The sequence below is a fragment of the Gobio gobio genome (assembly GCF_949357685.1).
Source record: "Gobio gobio genome assembly, chromosome: 24".
Taxonomy (NCBI): Eukaryota; Metazoa; Chordata; class Actinopteri; order Cypriniformes; family Gobionidae; genus Gobio; species Gobio gobio.
In genome coordinates this window covers 13757974-13781003 of record NC_137120.1, presented here as the reverse complement: position 1 = coordinate 13781003, position 23030 = coordinate 13757974, and the positions used below count along the sequence as shown (strand labels likewise).

General features: G+C 38.3%; 1 protein-coding gene across 2 annotated transcripts; it reads right to left on the bottom strand.

Moving 5' to 3' along the window:
- Positions 1-471: 471 nt before the first annotated feature.
- Positions 472-22490, bottom strand: LOC307121018 (uncharacterized protein). Of its 2 annotated transcripts, XM_079808394.1 has the most exons (6): positions 22187-22490; positions 19321-19653; positions 9621-9998; positions 9372-9476; positions 1851-1910; positions 472-1751 (listed from the first exon to the last, which is right to left on the bottom strand). In XM_079808394.1, the coding sequence occupies exons 1-6, from the start codon at positions 22227-22229 to the stop codon at positions 1663-1665; spliced, it is 1008 nt and encodes a 335-aa protein (XP_079664520.1). In that variant the 5' UTR covers positions 22230-22490; the 3' UTR covers positions 472-1662. The 2 variants fall into 2 exon arrangements, with proteins under 2 accessions (XP_079664520.1, XP_079664519.1); XM_079808393.1 differs by having other exon boundaries at positions 478-1910.
- Between the last annotated feature and the right edge of the window lie 540 nt (positions 22491-23030).

The following is a 23030-nucleotide window of genomic DNA, read 5'->3' as shown; positions in this document are numbered from 1 at the left end:
TTCTTATGGGGTTTCCTCAAGCGACATTACCAAAAATAATTGTTTATTGCTGTTTATTGTTGTATATAACAATTATTAGCATTGTTTATGCTTTTTTATTGTTTAGTCTGCCATATAGCCTATACGCTTTCCGCGTGTCGCTCGGTCTACTCAAACTGTGAGCATGGATGGACGCATGCGCACTACAGAGGGAGCGGGCACATGGACTTTTCTCATTTCTGCAATAGAAAGTAATTCTTTTTATCTATGAATCCTATTGATTTGGACTTGAGATATAAATAAAAATCTGTCCTAGCAATTTCTATAAAATTATTCCACAAATAATTATCCTATCACAAACGTCTGTGAATTTAAATTTCCCATTTTCCCATGTCTCTTCTTGGATTTTTGGAATATGTTCAGTAAAATTGTCATTAAAAATATTAAAAACATGTATGAATATCAATTAATGGACAAACACAAAACGCAAATCACTTGCATTAGACAGTTTATTTGATTTATCACAATTATCCTTATTTGCATATGTATTTACATATATTTAAAAGAGTTGAAAGTAAAAAACAAAAAAAAATCCAGTAAGATAAGAGAAATAAGAGATAATATAGATCAGCAGTGAATGAGTTTCTGATCTCCAGAAGCATGAGGCTATAAATAATGTGTAAATGTTTTATAAATATATTAAACAACAAAAGAAACCCCGGACAAACATCAACATTTATTCATTCAGCAGCAAATGTTTTGATCAGAATCAACTTTAAAAAAAATGAATAACAGTACTGAATTTCAAGTGTTTCATAATAGCATAGAGGTAAAGAAAGGTAGAGAACAGTGGAGATAAGTGTTTTCTACTATTATTTGTTTAAACATCCATAGAAAGTGGATATAGAAACCTTTAAAGATACGATTAAGTCAGTTATGCGCTCACTGAAGAGGTATGTCTATTTGGAAATTACAATGGTGGAGGTCAGTCAAAAAATGGATTATTTCTGCAATAAAAGCATCACAATAATCCTGAAAAGACACAGCATTAAAGATATGTACAAAAACATGCAAACACATTCATCAACTGCACGTATCTTTTGAGCTTATATAGTGAATCTTCACAGAAATGCACACATTAGTCAGGGAAACATAAGTGTGGTTCATATAACATCTTAAATTATCTATACAGTACATGACATTTCTCATAAGGATCCTTGATCATTCATAAATGTGAAGTGTTTTTAGAGGCACTTAACATTTTACTTATATTAATAACATTATACCGCCTCCATACTGGATCTGCTGCATCTCTCCCCACTCTTCAATAGAGATTCTGACTCAGAATCTGATTCTGACTCAAGAAAGCAGAATAATCAATATCAAACAAAGATACATAGGGTCATATATATATTTTTGGATTATTATATTTATCAACTTTTCATTTATATACAAGATGTTACATTAAAGCAAACCTGGGCTACCACCAATGACTGCACTTTTCCATTGTTGGCAATCAGAAGTTGATAATCTTCAGCGTCTGTGGTTCTGGTGTTTGTGATGGTCAGAGATCCAGACTTACTGTCAAGCTCCAGTCTGTCTTTGAATCTCTCATCAGCACCATCATGTGTCTTCTTGTTGGTCTTATTGGCCGCTCTACTGATTCTTGTTATGACGTTGCTTTTAAACCTCCTCTCGATCACATTGTTTCTCTAGTTCAGTATGTTTGGTGTCGAGAGTGAGAGATTGACGCTCGGTTTCTGTCTTTGGCTCTGTTTTATCAACAAATGAGGCCAGAATTCCATTAAAAAACATTTCTTTTGATTTAGTTAAGCACAGGAAGCCCAGTATTATCTGAAGGAAACACTCACCCTCGTCCTGCGGCCCGTTTGATTGAAAGCAGTTATACGACCTCACTTTCCCGAGCAAAACTGAGAATGAAGGTAAAACACTGAACAATAACCACAGAGCATCATCTTGTGTATCTAAGGCCCTGTTTACACATGATATTAAGATGTGTTTTAGTCGATCTGATGGTCATGGGTGGCCGGTGCCACCCCTGACTGAAGTTTGGCCGCCCCTGTTGCCAAGCATTTTGACCGCATTAACAGCTCACTTTTCACCGTTCAAAGAACACACTCCAGCTAAACTAAGTTGTAACTACACCTCTTAATATGGAAAAAAAAAACAATAAGTCCAAAATTTTCTATAATAGGTGGACATGGCAGCCCTGAAAGAGCGCGCTTGGCAAAGCAGCTTAAACAAAAACACAGAGCGAAACGCGAGAGTAAAGGTCAAACATGTTCATAAAAATACATGCTTTCAACACAACTAAATTTAAGCTGCACTATGTAACTTTTCCGTCCACTAGAGGTTGCCTATATATTTAAAACAAAGGCGTAGTTTGATGACGCCAAGTTTGAGCACGGATTCATGGGAGATGTCGTCTTTACCTCACAGCGGTGGAAAAGAATCGGGATAGGACTCGGGCAGAAATCATGTTCATGGATGTGATTATTAATGTTACTGTAGTATGAAGCAGAGCAGGGGCGAGTGATGTGGGAGCTGAGCAAGGCCGCAGTGCGTTCGCTCGGCGGCTGCTATGACACTTGTTGCACACTACAGTAAGAGTAAAGCGTTTCTGCAAAATAAAACACAGATATGACGCAACTGACAGGCAATATAGCAATTTTCTCATGATTTACAAATAGTTGGAAACATTTGGGATATTGTAAGTATTCAACTGAACAAAATATATAACACTAGCCTAGTGGTTTTTGGATATTTTACTGAAAAAAATTTCATAGTGCACCTTTAGCAAATATATTATAGCCTACATGGTCTTGTCAGGTTATGCCACGCGAACATGCAATAATTACATACAGGGAGTGCAGAATTATTAGGCACGTTGATTTTCTGATCATATTTTTTTTCCAGGCACATTTGACCAATTCCAAACCACAGTAATCCTAATAACTACTATTGATTTAGTATTTAATAATGTATAAGTGATATATAATTGTTCATGAAGGCTGGAAATGAAAAACACCTTATATTCAGGTGTGCAGAATTATTAGGCATGTTTTCTTTTACAGATAAATTGAGCCAAAAAAGAGATTTAACTCAGACTGAAAAGTCAAAAAGTATTAAATGCCCATGAGAAGGATGCAATACTAATGCAATACTAGACATTGCAGTTAAGGCGTGACCATTGGACAGTGAAATGCTCGTTGGGTCAGCAGGATCAGACAAAAACATGTGGCGGAGAAAAGACACCTGTTAACTGCAAAAGAATTAAGAATTAAGGTGAAGAATTAAGGGTGAAACCATCAGGAACCCTTTAGTCTCCAGCGCCACCATTTTCCAGAGCTGCAACCTACCTGGAGTCTCCAGAAGTGCAAGGTGTCAGGATCTCAGAGACTTCAGTTAGGTAAAGAATCCTAAAAAATGACCCCCACTAGATAAGAATCACAAGCTGAAGTGTTGTAAAATACATGAAGAAAGTTTTTTTATAGGCTTTATGGACAGATAGGTTGAGAATGACTCTTGAAGGACCAGCACCACATCCTCTAGTACCACTGTTTGAAGAATTCATCTTCCAGAATCTGGCAGTACGTTTTGGGAGTTAATTTTAGTCCATCCTGAAGTCCGTTTTGCAGAGATGGACTAAAAATGAACTCCCAAAACGTACTGCCAGATTCTGGAAGATGAATTCTTCAAACAGTGGTACTAGAGGATGTGGTGCTGGTCCTTCAAGAGTCATTCTCAACCTATCTGTCCATAAAGCCTATAAAAAAACTAACAGGTGTCTTTTCTTCACCACCTGTTTTTGTCTGATCCAGCTGACCCAACGAGCATTTCACTGTCCAATGGTCATGCCTTAACTGCAATGTCTAGTATTGCATTAGTATTGCATCCTTCTCATGGGCATTTAATACTTTTTGACTTTTCAGTCTGAGTTAAATCTCTTTTTTGGCTCAATTTATCTGTAAAAGAAAACATGCCTAATAATTCTGCACACCTGAATATAAGGTGTTTTTCATTTCCAGCCTTCATGAACAATTATATATCACTTATACATTATTAAATACTAAATCAATAGTAGTTATTAGGATTACTGTGGTTTGGAATTGGTCAAATGTGCCTGGAAAAAAAATATGATCAGAAAATCAACGTGCCTAATAATTCTGCACTCCCTGTAGGAACAATAATTGCGGGGAACTCTTACACCGCGGAAACAAACACTCATTTCGATGTTGGATAAAGCAACAGAGTCTCATGAATAATTATCTAATTAATTATGAGTAAATCTTTGAATTCAGGTGTTCCAATCACTTCCATGGCCATAGGTGTATAAATCAAGCACTAGGCATGCAGACGAAAGAATGGGTCGCTCTCAGGAGCTCAGTGAATTCAAGCGTGTGATAGGTTGCCACCTGTGCAATAAGTCCATTCGTGAAATTTCCTCACTACTAAATATTCCACAGTCAGCTGTTAGTGGTATTATAACAAAGTGGAAGCAACAGCAACTCGAAGTCACAGAGCGGGGTCAGCTCATGCTGAGGTGCACAGTGTGCAGAAGTAGAATTTTTTTTTGCCACCCCAATGAAATCACAGGTTCTTATAGTGGCCACACCTGAAAAAATATTCTGGCTACACACCTGGGAGGGAGACACATCCCTGTTTACACCTGGTGTTTTAACCGAATTTTTTTTTTCTTCCACTTTTAACCCCTTCTGTCCTGATTTCTTCGAGGGGAGGGTCTGTGGGTGGGTAAATGTATGGGCTTTTTCAGATCTTTCGAGCTAATGGACGAAATAAGCTTGTGCAATTGACATATGAAAGCGCCCAGAGACGACAGAAAAACACACTAAGTGAGAGCATCAACTTTCGTTTCTGCTCTGACTGTGCAAGACCAGCCGAACGCTGTGTGTGAGTTAGAAATCAGGAATGGCGAGAGAAAAATTCTCATCTTCAAACCAAACTTGGGTCTTCAGCCGATAAAGTTTAATTCCCGTCTGGCTAGCGCTTTTCCCGTAATGTTTATGCATTAGGTCAGCAGGCGGAGAGTAGGGGGTCTTTTGCGGCTTTCACACTGCCAGTGTTTGTCTCGCGCAGCTGAACTGAACTGTGGCGTGTGTATTGCAAATACAGACGAATATTGTCCATTCGGTCACTTTTTCCGGTGTTCTTCTCCGACCCCAGTACGTCTCTCGTGCTTTTATTTATTATGGGCAGCATATCTGCTGCAAATGCGACCGGGTTCTCTGTCCCAAACAAATATGCATATGTATGCTGTATATAGGTAGTTTACATGATTAAAGTAACAATAAAGTTAAGATATGCCTCTAGTTTTAATCATTTAAATGTGTCTTTGAAGTTTGGGCAAAAACTTCTGGCAACTTTAGTCGTTGTTTATGTATATCTTCAAAATAGACGACTAGTTAACACTATGCTGAAAGCTCCTGTACGTGAACCTTTTGCAGATAAATTCAAGTTCATTTTCGTTTACTATTGGCACAAATCAATAAGTAAATCAAACTCAACTATTATAGTAGACAACATTTCCTAATTAGGCCTACTCTGTATTCATTTTATGATGAATAGTATCATTAGTTATAAGTACACTACCCTTCCTGAAATACATTTAAAGGTCCCATGGCATGAAATTTTCATTTTATGAGGTTTTTCAACATTAAAATGAGTTCCCCTAGCCTGAATATTGTCCCCAAGTGGATAGAAATGTTGCTCGGTGTAAACCCGAGTTCTGGCTGTCTTTCTCTGCCTTTGAGAAAATGACAGGCCAGACGAGCCAATCCTGAAGTCTCCTGGTTTGACGTCCAAGCAGGAACGGTTACCTCCCTTTCCTCCACCCAGAGCATCTGGCACGCCCATGCAAACGCTAGAGAGATCATTGCTTGTGAACGAGTGAATGCTGGCAGTTTCTCAGTGTTTGGATGTACAAATGAAAACAGAAGTCTTTTTTCAGTTCCTTCTGATCTGTGATCAGTGATTTCTTATGTGTAGCTAATTATTTATTATTCGTGCACACACTGCGGCTTCTCTCTCTCCCGACAGAACGGTGTTTTCGTGTTTTCTATCTTGTGAGTCAGTGTTTTTGTACGTCCTCGTCGCGTCTATCGGTTCTAAAATGTGCATACAGTCATGAGTTTCTGCTCATCATCTTTAGAGATAAACCTCACGCACGCCGAAGCTCGGCCTTCAACATCCCCGACCCCCAGTACTGCATCTGGCCCACAGCGGAGGCACCAAACGCGGCGTGAGATTAAGCAGAAGGGGGGTAAGCGTGAGCATATTCGGGCTAGCCAGCCTAGCCCCACAATAAACTGGATTACATTCGATTACTGCTGTTGTGTCTTTGTTTGCGCTGTGTACTCAACGCGCGTCACTGACGTTTTTATTTTATTTTAAAAATAATGCTATTATCAACACTTACTTTTAACTCGTTCATCTCGACAGCTGTAATGGTACTTTGCATGTGTTACAAAGTTGGTAATAATGATGAAGACTCTGTGTGACTGGGACTCGTGTTTATTCAGAACTCTCAGATACAAACACAATAAACTCGCGCTGACTGACAGCGCTCTCATAACTCAGTAGATACTATAAATAACTTTGTTAGCAATCGCTGAGCTCAGCCTCTGGTACATTAGTGATGTCCGGTTCGCGAACGATCTTTCTTTTGAACCAGTTCTTTTTAGTGAACCGAATCAGTTCACCAAATCGGACTGAATCGTTCTAAACGGTTCGCGTCTCCAGTCAGCGCTGATCCATAATTTACTAAAGTTACTAACTTTCTAACATGAGTGACAGTCCCTCCGACTAGAAATAGACTAATAACCTGAAGTATATGCTGTAACTACAACAGTTCAGACATGCTGAGAACTGATGTGAAGTGAACTCCGGACCATCCGTCTCTCTGGCAGCAGCTCGTGCCTGCTCGTGCCTCGTAGACCTCGTTAAACCACGCCCCCTTCGCTCATTTAAAATGCAAAGATGTCAGCCAATCACAACAGTGGGCGTTTTTACTGAAGTCTCACAGCAGACACGCCTCTTGAAGCAGGGCATTCAGCCACAGGGCAAACAGCAGTATAGAAAAAATGCCTTTTATTTCTAAATTATGACATTTTATGATGTAAAAGTCATACTAACAATATAAGTACACCTCAGGAAACATTATAAAATAATAGAAAAATGCCATGCCATGGGACCTTTAATATTGTCATCATTCATTGATTTAATGTTAATATAATATATAAATTCACTACTCTCTTTGAAAAATAATCATCAGATTAATCTGGAAAAATAATCATTAGATTAGTCGACTAATCTGGGAAAAACAATAATCGTTAGATTAGTCGACAGAAAAAATAATCGTTAGTTGCAGCTCTATATAGTATCATACATGTTTGGAATCATTTGAAATGTCATTTGAAATGCGACTGGTACAAAGGTCTCATTCTCACAGAAGTAAACCAAAAGATAACGTTTTTAAGAGTTTAGAGATATTTTGCTTATTGTGATAGGGGTGTGTCCTCTGCCAATCGGTCTTTACCTCCTGTCCTCAATAAGGTGTAAACTACAGGTCTACAGGACTTGATTAATGCAAATTCCCATTGTGAACTCATTTGAAAGAAGTTTCTGTCTTGGTCTGGTATTTAAGGGATGTTGCAGAAGGGTCAGGGCGCGATTCTGTAACCAGATCAACCCGTAATGCTATGCATTATGCATCTATTTCCTTGATACAAGGAATTAGGATACAAGGTATCTATATCCTTGATACATTCTTGTGGCCCATATTGTGAAAAAAAATTAAGAGAAGTAGCCTAGGCCCATTTCGTGTTAGGCCCATTTCTTACTCTTTACTTCAGAGCATTTGATGTTATGTATTGATTATCTTTGAACTGATTATGTAATTGGCATTATACATTTACCTGACTAATAATAAATTGTTTCACTGATTTATTCTTACTTACTCTGGAATTTTTAACTCTAAAAATAGATTACGTTAAATCCATAACACCTCAAATCTACGCTCAGGTTAAGCTGGGCATACACTGTGAGCGATTTTCGTCCGATTTCGAGATGAATTCTGGCTTGTGTGACTCTTTTTGGGTCAGGCTAATTTTCAGCTTTATCGTGCGTCGTTTGTTGTGAGGTGTTCGTGCAGTGTACAGGGGGAAATGAGACGCGATAATCCTCTACCGATCGGCAATCGGATGGTCAGATTCATTTCTGGCATGTCAGAAATTCTGGTCGTCCCTTGTGAGGGTATCACACAGCTGAAGCAGAGCTACGAACTGATTGCCCTATTTCCCCCTCACTGCGTCTGCGCGAAAGCAGAAGTTCAACCATTAGATCTTTAATGCAGCAAGAAAGAAAACGAAAAGAGGGAGATCTTTAAGTTCTGTACACCGCTATTAAACTATCAGAAATTTAGCAAACTGTTGCATGCCTCCAGTTCGTGTTGTAAAATGGCTAATCTAAGTCTTTAGCCTATTCAGTGCCTATTTTATTAATTTAGCTACTTGATCATTAATTTACTTGTTTTACTTTCACACTTTATTTATTTATTTACTATAATTTAATATATTTACTTAATTATATTATCACGGTAAATGTGAACTGCTGTCCATCATTTGACACAAAATGATTATGTAAAGTTACCATTAGAGGAAGTTCAGTTGGTCGATTGGTATTATATGGTAAAGGTCATGGCCTCTGATTGTATATATTCTTGCAATAATTAGGTTCAGATCTAAGGGGACTAAAGAAAAAATATTCTAGAATGATCAACGTGGCGCACGGGCGTCTAGGATATCAGTTAATCGCCTCTGTCTAGTGACCAAGACTGATGAGTCTGTGATAAAGAGAGCGTAATCTGGCCGGTGAGAGACTCAAAGTGTAATTGAGATCCGGATGAATGGGTATAATTTCAATAAAGAGTTAAACAGATTAATCAAATGTGTAGTTAAACTATTATACAAACAACCAAATAACCAATCAACCAATCGACATTCTAACCTAAATTCGAGGTCATGATAAAATGGAGTCAGATAAAAGTAAATTGGAATGAAATTACTTTGCCCTGCTGAAAAGACAAAATGCGCAAGAAACCTTCACCTGCTAATCGTAAGCCGTTATTGGGACAATTGGGCGGGCCTTACAAGATCAAAACTTTTACGACCCAGTTTACACCTGTATTTAACATCGTCCACTTAGGATCAAATCGACCAAAATGCATCTTAATACCAGGTGTAAACATATTTTCCATCACTTGAGCATTTTCTTTCATAATAAAGCATTCCATTCATCACACCTAACAAAACATTCAGAAATCAGTTCAACAGATTTTAATTTCTGTTACTTACCATTCCAGTTTTTAATGCCCGCAGCCAAACAGACAAACGTCATTATCAAAATAAGTACTAGAGCGATTGACATCCAAACGACATGCGAGTGGGATTTTGTAACATCTAAAAAAAAAAAAAGATCTGAAATTACCGCAGTGTTGGGAAACTAACTGTCATACTGGCACAAATACAACGAGGATCTCAGTCAACTGCATCTTATTCAAACAAACTACACTAAATAGAATGGCAAAACAAATACACACTCACCACTGACAGTAACGCTGAATCTCCTGCATTTGGTCCCAGCGTTATTGCTAATCTGTAGAATATAAAACCCAGAGTGTTCAGATCTGACGTTTGAGATGGTCAGAGATCCGCTCAGTTTGTGCACCTTCAATCTGTTATTAAATAGCTCACTGTCACCAGCATCTAATGAGATCTCCAGAGTTTCTCCATCAATTTTAGCGATGGCAGTCGCGTCACTTTGACACGGGTTAAGATGAACTGGATTGCCTTTTGTGGCCCTTGCAAACTTCCACAGCATCAGATCGTCTTTCTGTAGTCTAACATCAGTGTTCAGAATGGCAGGTTCTCCCTCCATCACGGACACTGACTTTATTTTATCTGCGTCTGGATCAAACACACCTAGAAAAGTTTCATAGTTGATTATTTGCACAGCAACGCATCATAATAATATACACAGGGGAGACCGGGGCATGTTGTCACACTTTTACTTCAGTATTCATAGAATGTGTAGAACCTATTTCCTATTATTGATCAGAGAAAAAGATGCAGTTTGTTGAATTCACACTGACCCAGGGTTTAAAAACAGACATATCTGTATTTAAAATGTATTATAGGATAATTGACAGCTTTTTTAACCTAAATTTAGCTTAACAATACAACAATTATGAAACTCTTATGTTTTGGTCAACAGTTTAACATACAAACCGCACGTGACAACTTGCCCCAGTACATTTGCATAATAATTACAAAGCAGATTTGTGTAATCCAACCACCAAACTATTATAATGTGGTCCAAAATCTCCCAAACTGTGGGCTTCCTAATATGGGACAGATCTGGCAGGTCACATGACAACAAAAAGAGAGAGTAAGCAGACATTTGTGGCTGTTCGAACCATAGACTGTAAAAAAAGATGCCTTCACTCTCTTCCATTGAAGCAATCCAGTCGAATGTGTTTTCGACTACCTCTGGAAGTGGTTGAAAGTGGACAAGTTTACACCTGTATTCACTGTTGTATGGTTAAAGGGATAGGGTTAAACGTACCTATTAAGCTCACTAAAGTCTACATTGAGAGATTTTAGTGCACAGGGTATTGGTTTGAGTACAAAAAGTTATGTTAAAATAAAATATTAATCCCTCACACAATAATATTTTATTTTATTTTATTTTAAATGACAAAAGCATTTCAATTATGAAATACATAATTAAATGCAAAAAGTCTGGCTGTGCTTAAAGGGTACATGTTTGTACGCCCCTGTTGCCATTAAGCTCACATGGGTGTGTGTGTGTGTGTGTGTGTGTGTGTGGTTGGGGGGGGGGGGGGGGGGGGTTAATAAAGGCCTTCTGAAGCGAATCGATGCGTTTATGTAAGAAAAAGAACCATATTTAAAACTTTATAAAGTAAAGTTAAGTTTTGACCAATCGCCTTCCGTATTCAACTTATGGAAAAAGTGTTGAAAGTGCCTCTGCTGTTCAAAAGGCTTACGCTACCAGGTACGCTAGTCAGACGTCGCGTACGCATTTTGAATTGCGAGAAGGCACTTTCAACACTTTTCTATGGAAGGCGATCAGCTGGAAGCATTTTACTTTATAAAGTTTTAAATATGGATATTTTTCTTACAAACGCATCGATTCGCTTCAGAAGGCCTTTATTAACCCCCCAGAGCCGTGTGGAGCACGTGATTTGACGGACAGATGCACTTTTTTTATGGACTTCAAAAACAGAGCAACAGTCCCTGTCATTATTAAACTTGGATTAGCCAGGACTTTTTTAATACAACTCAGATTGTGTTCGTCTGAAAGAAGAATGTCATATACACCTAGGATGACTTAAAGGGGGGGTGAAATGCTGTTTCATGCATACTGATCTTTTGGCACTGTTAAAGACTTGGATTCCCATGCTAAACATGGACACCGTTTCATAAGCTAAGGTGGACGTTTAATGGGAGTATTTCTTTGCCAAAATTAGTACTTCCTGTTAGTCATAAGTTTCGGAAAGTTTTTTTCGATCATGGGTCCGCTTGACGTCAACAGGGCGGAATTTCCTTGTATGGGCCGTACGGACAATTCTACCGGAAGAGCGCGCGCGCGAGAGAGAGAGCGCGTGAAAGCAATAGGCTACGCCCATCAAAGCGCTGGCTCGTACAGATGGAATTTGCTTTTCCGGATCAACAACTGAGTTGCGCAAATATTTATGTCTGTTCCCTGCAATTCGGTGCCGATTGTTTTATAAACAAGGCCCAGTTCGACGCCGGATTTTCAGATCGCCTAATACTGAAGGATGGAGCGGTCCCAACGATAAAGGTCCCAACGTTGGAACCGAAGGTTTGACTGCTTCAAATGTCTGTTTTTGCCTATGCCCATCAAGTAACGTTAGCCCAAACATGATCACGTATTGATCAATGGAGCATGCGATGTATAGTGTGTGTACATTTGTTTAGCTGGCCACTATATGTGTATGTTTGTGTATTGTAAAAGCACTCCAAACAACAATACACAAAGAATGGGGAAATATGTTGAACTAAATAAGCGCGCTTCTTCATTCAAATGCGCTACTATTCCATGTCTTTCTATGTAAACACTAGCCTGACGCGCAAAACCAGTCCGCTTACTACAAATCATGTCTACACAAACCACGCGTAAACACACACACACACACACATACACACACACACACACATTGTAACACTCGCGCTTGACATGGTGTTCTAAATAACACAAGCCGCTAAGCATATTATATAGTTAGTGTAACTTATACCACATAGTTGACGTCCTGCTCTAGCCGTTTTTGCTGCTGCTCCTGTTCAACTTCAGCCTCTGGGTCTGATTCCGGATCATAGATGTATGGCTGTATCTGATTAAAAGCCATTTTTTATTTTGAATAAAGTTTTTCCCTGCTTTTAGGGATGACGCAGCTTTCAGACTCACTCAACACAGTAACAGCGGCGCGCGCTCGACATTCTTTAGCTCCGCCCACACGATACGCCCCCAGCCGCACGGCTTTTTCCGGAAAGACTCGGAACAGCACATCTTTCTTTTATAATTATAATAAAAATAAAGACTTTTCGGAGATATGCAGGATGCAATGCTACTCTATAGGTACTCAAGATTGACATGAGACTGACTGAAACTGAGTGTTCCCCCCCCCCTTTAAGGGTGAGTAACTCATGGGCTAATTTTCATTTTTGGGTGAACTATCCCTTTAATTGGAACAGCAAACTTATTTTATTAATAAATATGATTAAATTAAATTTAAAAGGACAATTTTGCTAAATAAAAAATCTAGGTCATGTATTAAGTTCATACATATTTTAATATGAACAGCTATTATTGACAATATCTATGAAATTATACTTTTTCTTATTGAGGTCTCACTGAAGCTGAGATTTTCATAGTAGTGACCCTTTAAGCACCCTAAAAAGTTACAGCAGTGTAAACCAACGGAACATCAATAAACTGTACATTTATAATATAATAGATAGTAATGTCATGCCTGTGAAGCAATATATTAGTGTAGAACACAATCTTATACAGCTAGTAAGCTAACAATGTTCTGTGTAGAACACAATCTTATACTTATATGTAAGTATAAGTATATCTTAAATAAGTACAATCTTAAAACTTATATGTAATATAAGCAATAGGCTGGAAGAAATGTCACTCCTTGAACCGGACGATAACATATTGCAGCTTCCGGTAACACCAGAGAAACAGCCCCCCTCACCAGACATGTTATTCCGCTCTACAGCATCCCCGCCTCTGAGCTTCACAGAGAAAATGGATTTTGTTTATACTGGAAACAGACAATCATACTCGATCGCTGCGAGCCCCCAGATATCAACCAAAAAGCGTCAAGGCCCACAACCACCAAAGACTGTGGGCCCAGCTCGCTCTGCCCCTCCTCCTGTGAGATTTCTTCGGTCACAACGTCAGGGCACACACCCTCCTCCATCTGCACCAAAAACAACTGATACCAGCTCTCAGTGACGTGTTCTGGGTCCTCGCAAAGTCACCAGCAATCTTATCAAATGTTTACAAAACATGCGTGAGCCCAGTGTGTCTCTATCTTTCTCTATTTCTGTTCTGTTACGTGATAGAAAGTCCAAGGCTTTCTCAGGCCGTATGGCAAACCCATCTAATCTGCTGCCTGTTAATTGTCAAACTAAGATTACTATGGGGGAAAAAATTAAAATTAATACTGTTAAGTTAGCACTCTTAAACATCCGTTCACTTAAAAACAAATCATTTCTAGTCAACGACTTAATATCCACAAACAACCTAGATTTTTTGCTTCTAAATGAAACGTGGCTAGAAGACAGCTACAGTGCAACAGTCCTCAATGAAACAGCCCCTCCTAACTTTACTTTTATGAGTGTCTGCAGACCAGTCAGATGGGGGGGGGGGGGATGGTCGCAGCTCTATTTAAAGATGTTTATCAATGTAAGCAAGTATCATTTGGTGACTATTTGTCTCTAGAATATCTGGGCATTGTGCTAAAAGGTGCACCACGCATCCTGCTTATCATTATTTATAGGCCTCCGAAATATTCTCCGGCCTTTATTGATGACTTTACAGAGCTGTTATCAGCAATCTCATCTGAGTATGACTGTTTTGCTATTGCTGGGGATTTTAACATTCACATTGACAATGCTGAATCCAGTACAACAAAAGATCTCATGACTGTTCTTAACACTTTTGATTTGACACAACATGTTCACGGACCCACACATGATCGTGGACACACTTTAGATTTACTTATTAATTACTGGCTTAGCCAGCAGCCATATCACCCTGCAGCCCAAGACTGGTTTCCCACTGAAGCTAAGCAGGGCTGAGCCTGGTTAGTACCTGGATGGGAGACCAACTGGGAAAATCAGGTAGCTGCTGGTAGAGGTGTTAGTGAGGCCAGCAGGGGGTGCTCACCCTGTGGTCTGTGTGGGTCCTAACGCCCCAGTATAGTGATGGGGACACTATACTGTAACAAGCACCGTCCTTCGGATGAGATGTTAAACCGAGGTCCTGACTCTCTGTAGTCATTAAAAATCCCAGGATGTCCTTCGATAAAGAGTAGGGGTGTAACCCCGGCATCCTGGCCAAATTTGCCCATTGGCCCCACTCCATCATGGCCTCCTAATCATCCCCATATACAGATTGGCTTCATCACTCTGTCTCCTCTCCACCAATCAGCTGGTGTGTGGTGGGCGTTCTGGCGCAATATGGCTGCCGTCGCATCATCCAAGTGGATGCTGCACATTGGTGGTGGTTGAGGAGATTCCCCCTTCTATATGTAAAGCGCTTTGAGTGCCTAGAAAAGCGCTATATAAATGTAACAAATTATTATTAATTAAATTAAATTATTATTATTACTTATCAGTAAGGGTCTAAATATTTCATCAATAGTTATTAAGGATGTGGCACTGTCTGATCATTTCTGTATTTTCTTTGATATATCAATCTCTCCTGCCATTGAAACTAGATCTGTCTCTGTCAAAAAGAGATGCTTAAATGAGAACACTAGTGTGCTGTTTATGAAGGCTATATCTCTAACACCAAGCATATCTGCAGACTCTGTTGATTTTCTCCTTGACTCTTTTAACTCAAAAGTTAAGGGTGTAATTGATGATATTGCTCCTGTGAAAGTCAGAAAAAAGAGTGGCAAACAAAAAGCACCCTGGAGAAACTCAACAGCAGTGCAATTAATGAAAAGACAATGCAGGAAATCGGAACGCATGTGGCGAAAGACAAAACTTGTAGTCCATTATAAGATCTATAAAGACAGTCTTCGTGCTTTCAATGTGGAACTAGGCAAAGCTAGACAGACCTTCTTTTCAAATATTATAAACAGAAACATAAACAACACACGCACTCTTTTTGCTACTGTAGAGAGACTAACAAACCCCCAGAGTCACATTCCCAGTGAAATGCTCTCAGACAGCAAATGCAGTGAGTTTGCCTCCTTCTTCTCCGAGAAAATCATTAATATCAGAAATGCGATCAGCACATCCTTGAGTTTCTCTGGGGTGAATCAGATCAGACCACAGCCTCAGAAAGTTACTATGACTGATTTCGAAGCAATTGATGGTAAAATTTTAGAAGAAACAGTACAGCACCTTAAAACATCAACCTGCGCCCTTGACACACTCCCCACTTCTTTTTTCAAAAGTGTGTTTAACTGTTTAGAAGCAGATCTCCTAGAAGTTGTAAACTCCTCACTTCTTTCTGGGACTTTTCCAAACTCCCTAAAAACCGCAGTAGTAAAGCCTCTCCTGAAAAAGAGAAATCTGGATAACTCCATATTGAGCAACTACAGACCAATCTCAAATCTCCCCTTCATAGGCAAGATCATTGAAAAAGTTGTTTTCAGTCAGCTGAACAAATTCTTGAACTCAAACGGATACTTTGACAATTTTCAATCTGGTTTCCGACCGCATCACAGCACAGAGACAGCGCTCATAAATATAATAAATGATATTCGCCTCAATACAGATACAGGCAAAACATCAATTCTGGTACTACTGGACCTCAGTGCTGCATTCGACACTGTTGACCACAACATACTTCTTGACAGGCTAGAAAATTGGGTTGGGCTTTCTGGAATGGTCCTCAAATGGTTCAGGTCATACTTAGAAGGGAGAGGTTATTATGTGAGTATAGGTGACCATAAGTCTGAGTGGACATCCATGACATGCGGAGTCCCACAAGGGTCAATTCTTGCACCACTCCTATTCAACCTGTACATGCTGCCACTGAGCCAAATAATGAAAAAGAACAAAATGGCTTACCACAGCTATGCTGACGACACCCAGATCTACTTAGCCCTATCACCTAATGACTACAGCCCCATTGACTCTCTATGTAAATGCATTGATGAAGTTAACAGTTGGATGTGCCAAAACTTTCTTCAGTTAAACAAAGACAAAACTGAAATAACTACATTTGGAAACAAAGATGAAATTCTCAAGGTGAATGCATATCTTGAGGCTAAAGGCCTGAAATCAAAAAATCAAGTCAGGAATCTTGGTGTGATTTTGGAGTCAGACCTGAGTTTCAATAGTCATGTCAAAGCAATAACTAAATCCGCTTACTATCATCTCAAAAACATATCAAGAATTAGATGCTTTGTTTCCAGGCAAGACTTAGAGAAACTCGTTCATGCTTTTATTACCAGTAGGGTGGACTATTGTAATGGTCTCCTCACCGGCCTTCCCAAAAAGACCATTAGACAGCTGCAGCTCATACAGAACGCTGCTGCCAGGATCCTGAGCAGAACCAGAAAATATGACCATATCACACCAGTCCTCAGATCTTTACACTGGCTTCCAGTTACATTTAGGATCGATTTTAAAGTGCTATTACTTGTATATAAATCACTCAATGACCTAGGACCTCAATACATTGCAGATATGCTGATTAAATACAAACCCAACAGATCACTCAGATCATCAGGATCAAGTCAATTAGAAATACCAAGGGTTCACTCAAAGCAAGGAGAGTCTGCTTTTAGCTATTATGCCAGCCGTAGCTGGAACCAGCTTCCTGAACAGATCAGATGTGCTCAAACAGTAGCCACTTTCAAATCCAGACTCAAAACACATTTGTTCAGCTGTGCATTTACAGAATGAGCACTGTGCCACTGTACGTGCTTTATCCGAACTGCTTGCATTTTAATTTATATGCTTAAATTTAACCCTGTTCTTATTTTTATTTTTAATTATACTCTTTATTTTTATCTTTCAATGTTTTCTTTATTTTTTATTTCTTTTAATTCCTATTATAACTGTAATATTTTTATTTCATTTCTGTGTAAAGCACTTTGAATTGCCACTGTGTATGAAATGTGCTATACAAATAAACTTGCCTTGCCTTGCCTTGCCTTATACAGCTAGTAAGCTAACAATGTTCTGTAGCATCTGCGCTATGTTGTTAAAACTATCTTTTGGATCGAACTGTAATTATTTCCCACATCCAGGTTCCAAATTATATAATATGTAAAAGTCTAAACATTAATCTCTTAATTTTGCAGTAAGAAGTTATACTTGTCCAAAATAAAGGCTTAAACATCTAAATAAATGCACATTTAAGGGGCTACTCTTCTGGTGAAAGTTTTCAGACAGCTTTCGAAATTGCCACCGGACAGTGTGAACACATGAATAGCCATATCTCAGTGTGTACACATGAATACCCATATCTCAGTGTGAACACATGAATAGCCATATCTCAGTGTGAACACATGAACACCCATATCTCAGTGTGAACACATGAACACCCATTTCTCAGTGTGAACACATGAATAGCCATATCTCAGTGTGAACACATGAACACCCATATCTCAGTGTGAACACATGAATAGCCATATCTCAGTGTGAACACATGAACACCCATATCTCAGTGTGAACACATGAATAGCCATATCTCAGTGTGAACACATGAACACTCATATATCAGAGTGCAATGTTCTGATTAGCTTGAAATTGCAGGAGGTATATAGTAACAAACACATTTGGTTAAGACATCAAGTACGATGATAAATTATTTTCTTCTTTTTATAATCTGAGCTCAAACATAGTAGTGTACTTAATGCGTACCTGAGCTTAATAGGTACGTTTACCCTAGTTTACCCAAAAATCAAAAATGACCCCATGATTTACTCAGTGTATGGCATCTTCTTTCAGACGAACACAATCGGAATTATGTTAAAAATGTCCTAGCTAATCCAAGCTTTATAATGGCAGTGAATGCATTTTACTTTATAAAGTTTTAAATACGGATATTTTTCTTACAAAAGCCCACCGATTCGCTTCAGAAGGCCTTTATTAACCCCCGGAGCCTTATGGATTACTTTTATAATGGATGGATGCACTTTTTGGGCTTCAAATTTTGGGCAGCCATTCACTGCCATTTTAAAGCTTGCAAGCGTCAGGATATTTATTAACATAACTCAGATTGTATTTTTCTGAAAGAAGAATGCCATGTACATCTAGGATTTTTTTGGGAGAACTATCCCTTTTACGGTCGTAATTTCAAACCACATTTGTATAAACCGAAAACCTTAACTCCCAAACTGTAGGCTTCCTAATATGGGACAGCGCTGGTAGGTCACATGACAACAGAGAGAGAGAGAGAGAGAGAGAGAGAGAGAGAGAGAGAGAGAGACAGAGACAGAGACAGAGACAGAGACAGAGACAGAGACAGAGACAGAGACAGAGACAGAGAGACAGAGAGACAGAGAGACAGAGAGACAGAGAGACAGAGAGACAGAGAGAGAGAGAGAGAGAGAGAGAGAGAGAGAGAGAGAGAGAGAGAGAGAGAGAGAGAGAGAGAGAGAGAGAGAGAGAGAGAGATTGATTAAGGCCAGACAAGAGGAAGGAACTACACGACCCTAGAGAGAGACATTTCACCACAAGACATTGGTAGGACTCTGAGGCTGATCATGACCTCCTTTCACGTGCGGATTAAATCTTCACTATAATAAAGTTACAATGGAATGGCCAAGCGGGTGAGATCAAACTCTTTATATTATCAGTTTTCTGTCATTATTTATGCTGTTGTTACTTTTGTAATCACGGTGAGTTTCTAGCCACGTATGTTAATTGACCGTAACTGTTAGTGAACTTCTTAAACCCTTCTACATCATTTCAAAAACTTGAATAAACCGCATATTAACAGATAAACAATCAATGTGCTCAAATTGATGGTGATTATCATCATTATTGCATTACTCACCAGTTACAGTCACATTGAATCTCTTGTTTGTGGACCCACTCGTGCTGATTATGTTCCCTTTATAAAGTCCAGAGTGGTTGGTTCTGATGTTCCTGATGGTTAGAGATCCAGATTCCAAGTCCAGCTCCAGTCTGTCTCTGAATCTTCCATCAGGACCGTCAAATACAGATGCCGGCGATGTCTGGTCTTTGATTTGAGCTATAACAGCATTTTCAAACTCCCACCTTATCGTGTTATATTTTTGTATTTGATTAAGACAAGTGTGTAGAGTGACAGAATCTCCCTCCTTCACTGATACTGACTTCACTCCATCCGTCTCAAAGCCAAACACACCTAGAGAACAGATATACACAGTTAATCACATATAAAACTATCTAAACAACCATAACATACATCAAGCTGAACAATACAGAATCGAAATGTGACCACTTTTGTTTTTAAAGGTAACACAAATATGCATAAAATGCTTATTTGAAGATTTGGTTACACTTTATTTTAAGGTGTACATTTACTTACTATAGGGTTAGGATTAGGGTTTGGTTTAGTTGCATGTAATTATGCATAATTTATAGTTAAGTAACCACATGTAACAATGACACTGTAAAATAACGTGTCACCTTTGTGTTTTTAATGTTAATATCGTAGGTAAATACAAGCGTGTACTGTACGCATGCACCACACAATACAAATACACACTATGGCGTTCCGAAGGGTTCTTTAATATGACTTTGCAACATGCACTCGTCTCAATGAACGTCTCGTCTGCGTCTGCCGAACGTGACGTCTGCGTCTGCCGAGCGTTTCGCCTGCGTCTGCCGAACGTGACGTCTGCGTTTGCCTTAAAGGGGTTTCCAGTACATTCCACACAATTCATTCTTTATTATTTTTTTCCCCACTGATCTTCAATTATGTTTTATTAGCAATTAAGTGCTTTTACCTTGCTTGTGTAGCTATAGCTTTTTTATTCCAAATACCACATTTTAATTTACACAAATTATCATATCTAAAAGTTTTGTTTACTGTTGTTTCTTGTCAACATATCCACAGATACTTATGAAGAACTCATGCTAGAAAGGTTTTTATGTTTTATGTTCATGTTTGTATTCACCACTTGGAGTCACTTGACCAACACAAAATAACGTAAACATTCGGGGTAATTTAGCTAACGTACATAATATTTATAATAATTTTATAGTTGTAATATTTAGTTTTTAACTGAGTTTCGCCGAAGTTTGATTGACAGGCAATCTGACAGTTAACAGAATTATAAAAACAGTTACACCTCCAAATCCCTCCCTATGCCTTATTCCTCAAACTTTGGAGAAAAGAGTCTGCTAAATGAATACATGTAAATGTAAAAGATAAAGACGAGCAGTTCATTATTATTATTTAGCATATAATTTAGCAGAGAATTAACATTTTAGAGCCAGGGATACTCTTTCAATTCTGCCTTGGTTTTTAATCACACTTAAACAACATATTCATGTGCTAGAAGAGATGATCGATCAGTGCACGTAGGCTATAGCCTACTGCTTGAACTGAGACTATAGGCTACACAGTAAAGTCACAAAACAGTGGGTCTATTTATTGATTGGGTTTCTTAAAATGTAAAAAAAAATAAAAATAAATTGTAAGCTCTGTTTCATACTACTGTTTTTGCGAAAGGTCCGTTGTCATTTGTGGACACCAGACTAAACATTGCAGATGTTTAGTACCTGCAGGAAAAGTACAATTGTAAAATTAATTTCTTATTCCTGCTTTTAACATTTATTTCACACTGGTTTTAGTTTTCTTTTTATAAAGCATTACTATACATGAATAAACAATTAAATGAAAAGATATGGAAACGTTAATTTTTAGGCATTAAAAATATGCACAATTATTTATTAATCACCTACACTAAAAATCTATTTTAAAGCATTTAAGACCTGCACAGGGTGATATCAGTGTTTATGGAAAAAAGGACTTAACTTTATATTAATACAACTTTATAGTTTATACAATTTAGACTGATAACATGAGTCATGACTGATACAACTTAGACTGATATATATATATATATATATATATATATATATATATATATATATATATATATATATATATATATATATATATATATATATATATATATATATATATATATATATATATGCCTATAAAGGCTATCAAAAACGTTTCCCCACGTATTATCTTTGTGGGATTAAACAAGAATTCACGCACGCATTTACACACTCAAATAAAATCACAGACGCAGACGTCACGGTACAAGACAGACGCAAATGTCATGTTCATTGAGAGGAATGAGTGAAGAGAAAGTAAATTGTGCATTCGCTGACACACTGCACTGAGCCGTGTTGAGTAGCGTGTTATACTACGTGTTAGCGAAAAAATTAAAATTATAACTTCACTGCTACACGTGAATGACGTGTAACGTCTGAGTGGACACTTCACTGCCACACGTGATTTGCGTGACGTCTACGCCTCGTCTGCGTCTTAAATTGAATGGAATAAATAGCAGAATAAAAAAAAAGTTAAGACGTTGAGTGAGACGTTCGTTGAGACGAGTGCATTTTGCAAATTCATATTAAAGAACCCATCGGAACGCCATACACACCGACTATCCAAGAAAACTACAATGGCGTCATGACGTTTAAACGTAAACATTCGCCCACGCACACTGACTACATGCAAGTCACACGCGGTGCATCAGAAACTAAATGTATTTATATTCATAAAATACCGGCACCAGAACAAAGGCATCATTACACATGTAAATACCTTGAAATGAATAAAACCGTGCGTTCCACTTCCTGTTTCTCAAGCGTGAAAACGAAAGTGGTTACAAATAAACATTATTACTTACCTTCAGCGAAAATTAAGAGAATGGGGAAAATTTGGTTTTTCATATTTCTGAACACGACAGTAAAATATGGCTTCTAAAGCGATTATTTAGATAAATATGTGCCGTTTCTGAGTGTTTGTTTCCGAGCCGCTCCCTGACTGACAGAGAGGATTCAGACTGAAACACCGACTGAAGACCGAGCTTCAGGGATGATTTTTCATAATATCTAAGATGCTAAGAGAAATCAGTGCACTTGTGTTTGAGAGGGAAAGAAGAGCGATTAAAAAGCATATGCTCGCAGTCTCTTGTACAAGCGATTAGTTGGACAGCGCCACCTAGTGAAGGGAACTTATCCATCTAGTTAAGGTGGTTGAGATCTATCTCACCAGTCTTTCCGAAACACATCACCGGAAACTGGACCATTGAACATATAGGTACCACTTCCTCTTGCACCACAGATGTTTCCAGTGTTTGTTCTGAAAATGACAGTTTTCAAATTTACATTCTGAGAATGTTTACTTTTAGAAACAGAAGAATCTTGACCCAGACAGATCAAAGCATAAGACGGAACACCTTGAGTGGTCAAGGAGTTTGTCACATTAGTGAAATATATCCATCTTAACTGATTCAAAAACTATATTCTCAAATATCTGAAACTGTTGATTTTACCTGCCCTCTAAAACATTAACATCATACATTAAACAATATATTAAAAGACAGAAGATAACCACTCAAACTGCTTCATACATTAAAGGTAAAGTACCTCCAAAGGTAATTTTCTGACCCCTCCATAGACAGCAAATTAATTAATCCTTTAATATGTAGCATATCATATACGTAAATAGATGCTATAAAAACTGAGCTT